This window comes from Myotis myotis, unplaced genomic scaffold (genome assembly GCF_014108235.1).
Source record: "Myotis myotis isolate mMyoMyo1 unplaced genomic scaffold, mMyoMyo1.p scaffold_m19_p_4, whole genome shotgun sequence".
NCBI classification, from domain to species: domain Eukaryota; kingdom Metazoa; phylum Chordata; class Mammalia; order Chiroptera; family Vespertilionidae; genus Myotis; species Myotis myotis.
Window position 1 is genome coordinate 90,522,692 of NW_023416346.1, and position 13,795 is coordinate 90,536,486.

The following is a 13,795-nucleotide window of genomic DNA, read 5'->3' on the forward strand; positions in this document are numbered from 1 at the left end:
GTGCTCAAAAGACATGGAGCCACAGAGTCCTGATGCCCATTAGACTCCCAAAACTCACCTCTAGTTATCCTTGGTGTAAGGTAGGGGAGCACATTATCTGCAAACCAATAGCTGTTGAAGTAGAATTGTGTGAATCACCCACATCATGCATGGTTCAGGATTCGGTTTCTGGTAGAGGGGTTGTGTGCAAATGACAGAGACGAGACAAGAAATAATAATTTGGAAATTGGGGGGCCAGGTGGGAGCCCAATGCAAGAGGAAGGACTCTGCTTGTTCTCAGGCCTTGCCACCCTTTTATTCAGTTTGAGATACACCTATAGCCCTTAGGCAGGCTATTTCCAGTAATAGACAGACTATCTTATCAGTAAGGATTTACATTACTATCTGGTCGGGAAGTTGCTTCAGCTACCATTGTCTCAACTAAACAGTTGGTGCATAGCTCTGACCTTTGCCAGGGCTCAAGGGTCACCAGCATTCCAGGCTCTTTGTCCACACCTCTCTGCTAGTGAAGACAATAGGCTGCTTCCCACAGAATTGCTGTTTCCCTCTGTCATTGATCCCCAGGTGGGGTATGTGGGGGGACCTTACAGAGTTTCAAGGTTGCCATTAAAGTGAGGGCAAAACAGACCCCCACCTCCAAGCAGTGTGGCTGTACTATGTGATGAAAGCCAAGAAAGTCAGCTCAGGGAGGTAACAGATGTAAAAATCTTGTGATTCAGCACCACCTACTGGAAAACGGTAGAAAGACCTCTTCAGAGAAAGCTGTTAGAGAAAGGTCAATACATAGATGCCTAGACAGAGGAGACCAGCAAATATCAGAAATAACCACAGTAATGAGGAAACACAGAAAGAAAACAAAAAATCTCTAGAAAGCAAGCTGGAATACATCAAAATTGTGATATAAATGAGAGAACTTACTGATTTTTTGAATATGTAGCTGTGTGTAAATAAGACTGAATTTAAAGTCAAAATACTGAGGTTACAGTCTTGTTTTTCTTTTTGGATGGGTGGCCTTGGACAATCACTTTAGGGAGAATAATTATGCAAATGTCATCTATAAAGTAGGATTGGTTATCCTCAAGCTTTTTTTGAGAATTAAATGAGAAAGTGTATAAAAGTTCTTTGTAAATTATAAACCACTATATTTAAGGTGTTATGATTAATCCTTAGTGAATTTTGCTTTAATAGCATCTTAAATTCTTAATCTGACTAGATAGATTTGCTAATGATTATTGGTTAATGTAGGGAAATGTATGCATGGGTGTTTTCTGTAAGAGTAAAAATAGTTCCTTTGAATTTAATTCTGTGCTGGGTGAAAAGATGCATAGACCTTCAAAAGTCAGTCACATTATAATTTTAGGCTGCAATTCCTATCATCCAATAAAATTTAAACTTTGTATAATTACAGCTAATAGTGTACTGACCTAAAGGGTCAGACAAACACTAGAGACAATTGGAGATAAAGGGATAAAAATAATATTAATACCAAAACATTAAACAAACATAAAATGGATCAATTCCCACCAAAGACCTAGGTATTCCTGTTATCTGTTATTTATATTTCTCTGAATCTCTGCATCTGTTGCTCATGCTCCTGTGTGGAACAGGACATTTTAAGAATTGGCTGTTTGCAAGGCAAATAGAATTTTAGAATTTCTAAATTGGAAGAATATTTAGGGGTCAAATTGTTAAAGCATCTCACATACTAGTAGATGGGGAAGGGATTTTTAAAATGCTGCTCGATAATTTTTTAGCAAAATTGTCAGGTTTCTGACTTTCAGCTTGTAGCTGTTTAAAAATGGAGCCTATAAGTCACTGTTCAACAAAGAGTACCATGTAAAAAAATCAATTGGCTGGATTAGTTGTTAAGAATAAAGATTCTTGGGTTCTATCTCAGATTTACCGAAACAGAATCTCAAAAGTAGTCCATGAGAACCTGCTTTTTAGCAAGCTTTACAATTTTAATACACACTGATGTTGAAAAGTACTGCTGTAGCCATTCTTACTTCAAGTATTTATACTGATTCCACACACTAAATGTGTCTTTTCAAGCATTTAAAAAACACCCAAGTGGTAGTGTTAGTGATGGTTAGACATTGGTAAAGAAAGAATTCATAGCCAACAACTTTAGTGCAAGAAGTTTATTTAGACTTTTAGAAAGAAAGTCATAGAGGCAGAAATGAGCCAGCTGGGTTGTAGCATGGATGCAGGAAACAAGTTACAGAGACAAAAGAAGGGCCCTTGGAGACAGATTCAGGGGCTTAGCCCTGGAAGAGTTGCTGCTGCCTACTACTCCTCTGGTTGCAAGTCTCCTGGCAACCTTTAAGGCTTAGGAGAAAGAAAGCAAAGCTACACACCTTAGAAAAGAATGGAGGGAGTCACAAGCATGCCCTAGAGAAAGAGTGTGTCCACTGGGTCCTTTCTCTTAAAGGGTTTTATCTGTTTAGTACAGGCAGGAATTTCAGGGGAGGTCCAAGCAGAGGGTCTCAATAGAATATTAATCAGCTTCCCATGTGTATACTTTCAGGATTGTGCTAAGGTAGGAGATCATTAGTTGTTGCAGCTGGACCATGTTGTTGCTTCTGGTTTTGCTGCTTTTCTGGACCTGGAGCTGAAACATAACTGAGGCCTAGATGTTATCTCTAGTTGGACCAAAATTCTGTCTCTGTTGTCAACCAGATCTGAGGCTTTTCAGAACCTTATTGTCCTGAGGGCTTAAGGCTTAAGGGAGTGGTCATGCAAGGGAGAAGGGGGCAGGTGAGTCAGGGTGCTGGATGAGGCCATTTTGAATCAGCTGTCTCAGTTTCCCCATTATCAAGGAATTTTCCTGGCTTCTTACTATCCTGCCCCAGTAGTGGATTTAAAATGCTATCAGAATCCCCATGGTAATTGTACAGTGTAGGGTCCAACCAATACAGATAAGGAAAACGCTAGCAGTCAAGCACACTTGGGAAGCTTAAACTGGTTGAATAGTCTAGTAGAGGGCAGGTTCTTGGGCAGTCTTCTAGGCATATTTTTACTTCCTCTTTTGGTTAAGTGGGGGCTAAAATATATTAATACTTTTCATACCACCTTCCAAGTTCTTCTGGCTGGGCTAATAACCAAGTGAACAGAGACAGATTGACAGGAGAAAATCAAAGTTTAATACATGCACATGGGGAATTCACATAGATAAATCCATAAAATTTCCAAAGACAGTGGGGCAACATTAGGTATATAAGACATTTTGAACAAATGAGAAAAGGGGAGGAACAGGACATTAGATTTCAGAAGTGAAAATGGGGGATTTACAGGTAGCTGAGGAAGAGAAGAATACATATGGCAAAGCATCCTTGCTAGGTAACTCAGAAACATTGGGACACAGGGGGTATCTAGCTAACAGGTCCCTGCCTGAAGCTCTCTTGTTTATCATATTTAATTCAAATTAGGCTAAAGGGAACACCCTGAATTCTACTTCTTGAATCAGGTTCTCTGAATTTCTTGGGTAGGTTCTTTCTGAGTCTTATTTTTTTTAATAAACAGCTTAAACTCAATATCCCCCAAAGCAGCTTCAGGGTGGCAAAACTTTGGTCCTTTCCGTCACATAGAGAAGCTAACTGAAGATGTAGTTATTGAAGTATAAGCTCTCTGCCAAGAAACAAAGTCTGAAAACATGGGCCTTGTGTGTGTCATCATTTTATCACCCCCCTAGTTTTTCCTAGCTCTAAAACTCACCCAAAGTTCTGCATGCAGAATCCCTAGGGGCTCCCAAAAGACCCTGCAACTAAGCATCCTTAGCCTCAACTGATCTGCCTGTCTAGATGTGGAAACTCACACCACTGGAGTGACTCAAAGGGTTAACAAACAGTGTGCTGCTGCAGAGTGGCAGGGAGAGAAGCCAATAGAGTGTCTAGCAGTCTGTACATCTGGTGGGCGGGGCTGGGAAAGGGCGAGGCCAAAGGGAACCAGAGGAAGTCCAAGGGGTGAGAGGGCTAAGAGGCTATAAATTCCTAGGAGGCGGGGGCTATCAGGCGAGCACGTGAGCACGCACCCTTTCTCCCCGTTCTCCTTTATCCTTAGGGGGTGGTAGCTGCGGGGACAGCCCGGGGTCGGTGTATGGCCACGGAGTTACGGAGTCCGGACTCCATGCCCTGTCACAACCAACAAGTAAACTCTGCCTCTATCCCAAGCCCCGAGACGCTGCGACCTGGCGACCCGACCCCAGATTATGTGGGGGGAAACAGCACCTCCAAGGCCAAACCGACTCTCCTCACCAGTCACGCCCATTCTAGTGTATTGGGGGAGGGGAGCCCTCAGGCCTGCAGCAGCGCCAGCCTCAGCCAGGAGCACAACCATGGCAGTGGCAACTATGACGCATCCGCCGGCGACTCCTTCCTAAGGGACAGCCAACTCTCCTGGCAGATTGGGGCTCAGCTTAAGCTGCTACCCATGAATGAGCAGATCCGGGAGCTGCAGACCATCATCCGGGACAAGTGAGCCAAGAACTGAAGGGGAGAGGGAGTTGGAGGGTCTATCTGGAGGTGGGCGGGAATTAGAAGTAAAAGGGCTCAGGGCTAATTTTCTGGGCCTGGGGAAACTGGCTTGTGGAGATCTGGGCAGGGCTTTTTCTTTGAAGGGCTCTGGTCACTCCGACCCTCTTTTTCCTAGTCCCAGTGTTTGACCTCGCTTTGTGTTTCCCGAGGAAGGAAACCTTGTAGGTAGCCTCCTGCTTTCTTTTTATCTCTTCTGAGCGATGAAGAATTCGTTCCAGGCAGGTAAACGCGCCTATGCTATTTGTCCGGTGCCTATCTACGTGGTAAATCTATAAAACTACCTAAGGTTATACTCTACCTGCAATCACCTCAGGCTCACAATAGAAATAAAGCCATTTCAAGGAAATTCTGTTGTGCTCAACAGGCCATCTGTCCCTTTGGGATTTGCTATTACAGATAACACTTTGTCTAAGGTCTTTTAGTCTTGGAGTTGAGGTTTACTTGGTCACGTGCAAGCTTGTCATCCAACTCATAAGGATTGTTTTATTGTAAACTGGAGCTCCAGTGGCGCAATCGGTTAGCGCGCGGTACTTATAAGGATTGTTTTATTGTAAACTTTTAGAATATCGACTGTTTCCTGTATAATTAATGGAGGAAAGGGGGCCTAAAGGAGCCTTTGGTGCTCTTCCTAATTTCACAAACTAAGGTAGCAAAAACTTCATGTTAAATGCTACATTGAAATCTCAGAACTTACGTTGTAGATGGGGTTTCTCAAGGGACATATGCACCATGATGGAACTATAGCTGGCTTCTATATTGGCAGAACTTTAAATGAGTATGTACTGCATGTCTAAAAATTAACTTTTTGGTGGATGCTTTGATCTTTTAAAATGACTACTGAGTCAGGACATCACTCCCTAAATCAGACTAGTAACCTTTTCTTAATACTATTGTAATAGGCTCCTAATTTGTTTCCCTGATCCAGTTTTTTTTCTTTTCCACATGCATCCACACATTACGGAGCAATCAACCTTATTAATATCCCACTTTGATTAGGTAACTGCCCAACTCAGCAGTTCTCTTTGGCTTCTGATGGCCTACCATATAGGTAGGCTTCTACTCTCATCTGAAAGTCTTTCTACTCCTCTGCATGTTCAAATCCTATCTATTCTTCTAGGCCAAACCTAGAATTAAATGTCCACCTCTGCCAAGAAGCTTTCCTTTAATCATTCTTCCTCTGCTGATCTTCCCTGACCTTTTAAATGCATAATTCACCTACTATTTTGTATATTGTTATTTGTATATTGATATTATCTCACCTTTTAGATTTTAAGCTCCTTGAGGACAAAAAAAATGTATCTTTTACATATTTAAATTCCAACAATGTCTTGTAAATAATACTCGATTACTAAAAGTTCTTTCTAAAGCTTTTAAAAATTGTATTTATAAAGCTATACTATTTGTTTTTAATGAATCCATATTGAAAACCTGTGGTCATGTGATTTAATAGGTGAAGTAATGATCTTAAAATGTAGGATGCATAGGCTTGGTAGTTGAGATGGGGTAAACTGAAATAAAATTAACTGTAAAACAAAGAAAATAGGATGATGATTCTTGGTTCTATAGAACAAGAGTTGCTGGCCTTGAGTTTTGACTCCCTCTGCACCTGTAGATGGGCTCAGGGACTTTAGCAAACCTTCCAAAATTATCTGGGAAATATTACTTGTATGTGCATTTTTAAGGATTTTTTAAAAGTAGAATATTTATTGATATATAATTCACATACCATATCATACACTGTTTAAAGTGTACAATTCAGTGACTTAGAATATTCATGGCTGTGCAGCCATCACATAATCAATTTCATCACTCTGACAAGAAACTTCATACTCACGAGCATTCAATACCCATTTCTCCCCAACCCACCTGAATCCCTAGACTACTTTATGACTCTATTGATTTGCCTATTCTGGACATTTCATACAAGTGGAATCATACAACATGTGGTGTTTTGTGACTAGTTTTTTTTTTCCTGTTTAGCATAATGTTTTCAAGGTTTATTCATGTTGTGTCAGCACGCCATTCCTTTTTTGGCTGAATGATATTCCATGTTATGGATATATAACAATTTTTTAATCCATTCATCAAGTGATGGACATTTAGGTGGTTTCCACTCTGGGTATTATGAATAACACTGCTATGAACTTTTGCACATGTGCCTTTTTTATGGCAAAGGGTTCCTTAGATTTCATTAGATTTTTACATGAGAATGTAAGAGTAAAGCATTGCTGTAGAACTTGGAGAGGGCATGACATTCAGCATTCATATATGACACTATCAATACCTGATTTTACTGCATTACTTAGAAAAGCCTGGGTAGTATAGTAAACCTGGGTGTAAGGGAAACATTTTTTTTTTCTGAGTTTGGAAGGGGACATTAGTATCCATAGTGATCTTAGGCAAGATGTTTAGCATCTCTGTGCTTCAACTTTATCATTTGTAAAATGAGGATGTTGGCAGTGTTTTACGGAGTTCCTGGAAGGCTAAAAGAAGATATTTTACTGTCTGAATATTTGTTATAAAGAGTGAAGAGCTGTGCACATTTAAGGCATTTCAAGACTTCACATTTGGATTTGTGCATGGTTCTGATTGCATCCATAAGTGCTGGTTTCTTGAGCTTCCAGGAGATAGTAAAAGAAATTAAACTGTACATACAACGCACATTGTTATTTTAAAAAAACATTGAGAGATTCTAGATAATTTTTATCATGCTATGATACAGTACGGAACGATGCACTATGATTTTTGATAATTGCTGCTTAGTTGCTTAGGCTGCAGACAGTGTTTTAGTTTTGTTTTCGTTAATGAAATCTGTTAACAGAGGCCTCTTTTGCTTATATCTTCAAAAATTGGCATCCCCAACACTAGAAAGACCTGTTTCATCCCCTTTAGGGGTTTTTGTAACGTACCTGTGGTAAGAGGAACTATATTTATTTAGGTCTAGTTATTGAAGGCGCCGTCACTTAATCATATGCTGTCTTCCTTGAGGCTTTATACTCTTCTCTATTTTTATGTGACATCATATGATAGGGCTGTCTGATAATAGAAGACATTGTAGTACTTGTTATTCCTTTTATTGTTTTTTTTTTTTTTTTTAATCTTTAGCGCCTATCTGGTGAAGGGATTGCTTTCTGAATTGACTTTGCTATGGGGAAATAGGGTTGAACCAGGAGGAATGCATGTTGTTGTAACTATATAAAGCAGGCAAGATTGAGAAAATGGGACTGATAAAAAATGTGCAATATTTGAAACATAGTATGTTGATTATATTGTGGCATTTCAAGGAAATGTTTTTTTCTCCCACTGAAAGTGCAGTAATCTAAAAACATCAATGGTTAGATAATTTATTGTTATACATGGGTCACAAAAGAGAAATGACTCCTTCATTTCCAGTTTCTATTATTGCAGTGGATTAAACCACCCATACTTCCCCTGCTGCCACGTTTTTGTCCTAAACCCAGCAAAATCTGAGTGTGATGCACTTTTCCCTTATTGGTCATGACCTCATATTTAAGGCAATACAGTATATTTAAAAAATCAGCTTCCCTCCCTGTTTTATGTTGTTGTTGTTTTCTTTTGTCTCCTGAAACATTCAAGTAAAGCTATTTCATGAGCAGTCAAATATTTGAATATTTTCTATATACTTATTCAAAGGGAGGTTGCCATGGCCTCAGTTTGAAGCTTGGATGAAAATTGAACAATCTTAGCAAGTTCAGTCTGTGAACTAGCACTAAAGAAAGAGTACATTCAGTCTTGTGACTTTATTTTAGTCACCTGGAGTGGAGAAAATTAACCTTAGGCTGGATGAACATCCTGTGCAGTTCTAATGTGAGTGCATCCTAATGTGATTTGAGTAATCTGACTAGGTAATATAATATTTTTAACCAAAGCTGTGCATCTGAAGTGCTTGGGGAGTCTTTTTTTCTGTTTTTACTTTCCATTCTTAGTAGTCTTGGGTGGAACTTGAGCACCTGTAGCTTTACAGACAACTCTGGTGATTGTGCTGTGCTCAGGCTGGGCCACTGCCGTTTGCATAGTGATTTGCCTGGCTTCAGATTCAAGATATAGGCTGAGCCAAGGATTCTACACACTAAACAGAACTAGCCAGAAAGCCTGGTCTGGCATCACCCTGAGACCAGAGAAGTCTCAGAACTTTTCCCTTTAATTTGGGCAAAAACAAAATGTCCACTACAGAAACCCCCCCCACAAAGCTGTCACCTGCAAGTTGTTTAAAACATGGACATGTTTTTGGTTTCCCTGAGTATTTCATGTGAATTTTCCTACTGGCTTTTAAGCTAGGAGGGAGGAAGGTGCCTCTTTTAACTATACATACTTGTGTTATAATATTTATTGGGCATATCCTGGTAATGTCTCAGGGGCTAGTCTGGATCTCAAGGAGGCAGAAAGAAGGTCTGGCCTGTCACAGTACCTTGCACATAGGGGTATTAATATTGCAATCATTATAAAAAATACATTTCTGAATGACTGAAACCTGGGTTCTAAGGAAAACTGATAGTTTCTCTATTTTTTACCTGATTTTGAATGTTTAGATTGAACTTTGCTTTGAGGTACAAGTAAATAATTAATGGCAGTATTTTATGAGCTTTTAAGGAAGGTACTAAAGAGCTGTAGCCTTGATGACTTGCACCTGACAGTTACTAAAAGCCATATTTTTCATTTTTTTTAAAGTCAGATTAGATTGGCTCCAAGTACTTCACTAGGGGTATCTAGAATAATAAAAGTGTAATATGCTAATTCGACTGGACAGCCAAATGACCTTCCAGATGTCATTCCAGACGTCCTTCCGGACAGAACCACTGTGGCAGGGGCCAAGGCAGAGGCAGTTAGGGGTGATCAGCCAGGCAAGTGAGCAGTTAGGGGTGATCGGGCAGGCAGGTAGAGTGGTTAGGGGCGATCAGGCAGTCAGGCGAGCAGTTAGGGGAGATCAGGCAGGCAGAGGAGGTTAGGGGCAATCAGGCAGGCAGGCAGTTAGGGGCGATCAGGCAGGCTCAGATGGGTTAGGGGCGATCAGGCAGGCAGGTGAGTGGTTAGGGGCAATCAGGCAGGCAGGCGAGTGGTTAGTGGTACTCGGGCAGGCAGGCAGAGTGGTTAGAGGTGATCAGGCAGGCAGGCAGAGGGGTTCGGGAGATCAGGCAGGCAGGCAGGCGTGCGGTTAGGAGCCAATGGTCTCTGATTGTAGGAGGGATGTCCAACTGCCGGTTTAGGCCTGATCCCTGCAGTCAGACATCCCCCGAGGGGTCCCAGACAGTGAGAGGGTGCAGACCAGGCTGAGGGGATCCCCCCCACAATGCACAAATGTCATGCACTGGGCCTCTAGTGTTTTTATGAGAGTGAAAGAAGGAGAACTAAAGTCATTTATAAATCATCTGCATACCATGACCAACCTTGTAACTATTCATTATTTTAGTGATCGCATAGTAACAAAGTAACTATGGAAATAGAGTTTATATGTTTAGAGCTTTCACTATAAATTAACTTTAAATGAAACATTCCTTTGGTTTAAATCTGCTGAAAAAGCTTTTATGTTCTACTTCCATTTTACCTGTTGCTTAAAAAACTATAAAACACTCCTCTACTTAAAACTGCACTGTCTTTCATTATACTTGGAATAAAATCCAAACTCCTTAAAAGAAAACACACAACCTAATGAATGGGAGTGGATATTAGCTAATGATACATCTGATAAGGGGTTAACCAAAATATATAAGGAACTCATGTATCTTAACACCAAAAAAATCTAATTTAAAAAGTGGGCAGAGGACCTGAATAGACATTTTTCCAGAGAGGACATATAGATGGCCAATAAACATATGAAATTATGCTCAACATCACTAATCATAAGAGAAATGCAAATTGAAATCACTGTGAGATATTAGCTCACACTTGTCAGAATGGCTATCATCAATAAATCAACAAACAACAAGTACTGATGAGGGTGTGGAGAAAGGGGAACCCTTGTGCACAATTGGTGGGAATGCAAATGGTGCAGACACTATGGAAAACAGTGTGGAGTTTTCTTCAAAAATTGAATTACCATATGACCCAGCAATCCCCCTTCTGGGTATTTATCTGAAGAAACACAAAATGCTAATTTGAAGAGATAAGTGCATCCCTCTCTATGTTCCTTGCAGCATTATTTACAATAGCCAAGATATATATATATACCTAAGTGTCTATCAATAGATGAATGGATAAAGAAGATGTGGTACATATCTATATCTATATCTATATATAATAAAATTAAAAAGTCAGTCATAAAAAAGAATGAAATCTTACCATTTCCATCAACATGGATGGCCACAGAGTGTATTACGCCAAGTGACATAGGTCAGAAAGAGAAAAGACAAATACCATATGATTTTATTTATATGTGGTATCTAAAAAACAAAATAAATGAACAAACAAAACAGAAACAAACTCATAGATGGAGAAAATAAATTGAAGGTTGCCAGATGAGAGGAGGGTAGGGAGGATGGTTGTAAAAGGTGAAGCGATTAAGAAGTGCAAATAAGCAGTTATAAAAATAATTGTGGGGTGTAATGTTCAGAATAGAAAATCTACACTAATAATAAGAAACCAAGATGGCGGCATAGGTAAACACTGGAAATTGCTGCCTTCCACAACAAATTCAAAAATACAACTAAAAGACAAAACGGACATCATCCAGAACTACAGGAAGGCTGGCTGAGTGGAAATTCTGCAACTAGAAGGAAAGAGAAAAGCACACTGAGACTCAGAGGAGCTGTGGAGGTGGAGTGCAGAGGTACGTAGGCACACGCGGCAAGGGCTGGTGACTGAGGACACGACTGTCTTTTTGAATCGGGAGGGAGTCACAAGCCCCTGACTGCTCTGAACTCCAGTTCTGGGAAGTCTCTGGGGACCCGGACTCGTGCGGGGAGAGACTGGACGGTCTGGCAGTGGGCAGAACTCGGAACCGGAGGACGGCTTTCTCTCGGAGGTGCTTTCAGTGATTACCTGGACACTGAGACGCAGGGCCCCTTAGGGCAGGGCTGAGGATCAGACATAGCTGCTTGCTCTGCCCTGTTGATCCCCTGAGACCCTGCCCCACCCAGGCTGCAGCAGAGACTTTTGCATATGAATGGACTGACCCTTTGCAATCTAAAATTACCTAACAAACTGCAGGTGGGCCAGACAGACCCAGAATTTCCAAGAGAGGGCCCAAGGCCCCACAGCAGCTTGCATTACTTCACAGCTGGGCCTCATTTGGGCACCTCCAAACCCCAAACAAGAAAGGGGAATCTGCAGATTTCTTCGTAGCTCCTGCTGGGTAGCCTCAGGCAGAGGCTAAATTAGCACCTCCTTAGATCCAAGAGCCAGTGTACCCAGTGGTCAGAGTGGGATCATCCAGATTACAACTCCTCAGATCCATAAGGGACACACTCAGGGGGCAGACTCAGTGAGCACCAAAGCCCCACTGAAGCAAGTCTTGCCTCATAAGGGTGTCTTCAGCACAGAAGTTCTCCCACTGTAGATACAGCTGATTCTCAAAGCCAATTGGCCTGGAGGTCAATTCCTCCCAGTGATACCTACAACAATCAAGGTTTAACTACAATAAGGCTGTGCACAAAGCTCACAAAGGGGTGCACCAAGAGTGTCCACCTGAGGAAATTGGGGAGGCTGAGCCACTGGGCCCTATAGGACACACAAAGCCACTCTACCAACAAAGGGAAGTATAAAAAGTGTCGAGACAAAGAAACAGGTCACAAATGACAGAAATGGAGGAAAGCAAACTACTGGATATAGAGTTCAAAACCACACTTTAAAGGTTTTTCAATAATTTTCTAGAAACCGCCGATAAACTTAATGAGACCCTCAAGAACTCTAGTGAGACCCTCAAGGTTGTGATAAAGGACCAACTAGAAATTAAGCATACACTGACTGAAATAAAGGATATTATACAGACTCCCAACAGCAGACTAGAGGATTGCAAGAATCAAGCCAAAGATTTGAACTATGAAGAAGCAAAAAACACCCAACCAGAAAAGAAAAATGAAAAAAGAGTCCAAAAATACTAAGATAGTGGAAGGAGCCTCTGGGACAGCTTCAAGTGCACCAACATCCGAATTATAGGGGTGCCAGAAGAAGAGAGAGAGCAAGATATTGAAAACCTATTTGAAGAAATAATGACAGAAAACTTCCCCTACCTGGTGAAAGAAATAGACTTACAAGTCCAGGAAGTGCAGAGAACCCCAAACAAAAGGAATCCAAAGAGGACCACACAAAGACACATCATAATTAAAATGCCAAGAGCAAAAGACAAAGCGAGAATCTTAACAGCAGCAAGAGAAAGACAGTCAGTTACCTACAAGGGAGTACCCATCCGACTGTCAGCTGATTTCTCATCAGAAACTTTGCAGGCCAGAAGGGAGTGGCAAGAAATATTCAAAGTGATGAATGCCAAGAACCTACAACCAAGATTACTTTATCCAGCAAAGCTATCATTCAGAATTGAAGGTCAGATAAAGAGCTTCACAGATAAGGAAAAGCTAAAGGAGTTCATCACCACCAAACCAGGATTATATGAAATGCTGAAAGGTATCCTTTAAGAAGAGGAAGAAGAGAAAGGTAAAGATACAAATTGTGAACAACAAATACACATCTGTCAACAAGTGAATCTAAAAGTCAAGTGAATAAATAATCTGATGAACAGAATAAATTGGTGATAGTAATAGAATCAGGGGCATAGGAAGGGAGTGGACTGACTATTCTTGCGGGGGGGGGGGGAAGGGTGTGGGGGATGCGGGAAGAGACTGGACAATAATCATGCACCTATGGATGAGGACGGGGGGGGGGGATGGTGAGGGCGGAGGGTGGGGTGTGAACCACGTGGAGGGGAGCTATGGGGGGAAAAAAGAGGAACAACTGTAATAATCTGAACAATAAAGATTTAATTTAAAACAAACAAACAAACAAACAAAAAAGGAAAATCTACACTAATAAAAGAGAAACATGCAAATTGGTGTCACTCTGCTACACCCACAAGCCACGCCCACCAGCCAATCAGGAGCGAGTATGCAAATTAATCCAACCAAGATGGTGGTGGCCACGGAGCTGGAGTGAGCAGGAAGTTGGGTTGCCCCTGGTGATGGAGGAAGCCAAGCTTCCCGCTGCCCTGGCCAGCCCTAGCCTCCACTCAAGTCTACAAAGTTTCAATTATAGAAGATAAATAAATCCCAGATACCTGCTTCCCTCTGCTCAAGGAGGCGCTGATAAAAAAAAAA

General features: G+C 41.2%; 1 protein-coding gene across 3 annotated transcripts in view; it reads left to right on the forward strand.

The window, feature by feature from the left end:
- The first annotated feature begins 3,934 nt into the window (after positions 1 to 3,934).
- Positions 3,935 to 13,795, forward strand: part of UPRT (uracil phosphoribosyltransferase homolog) — an 89,745-nt gene continuing 79,884 nt past the window's right edge. For all 3 annotated transcript variants that reach the window (XM_036305679.1, XM_036305681.1, XM_036305680.1), the window contains exon 1: positions 3,935 to 4,472. In XM_036305679.1, the coding sequence (XP_036161572.1) occupies positions 4,096 to 4,472 (377 nt within the window). In that variant the 5' untranslated portion in view covers positions 3,935 to 4,095. The remainder of the gene's footprint in view (positions 4,473 to 13,795) is intronic.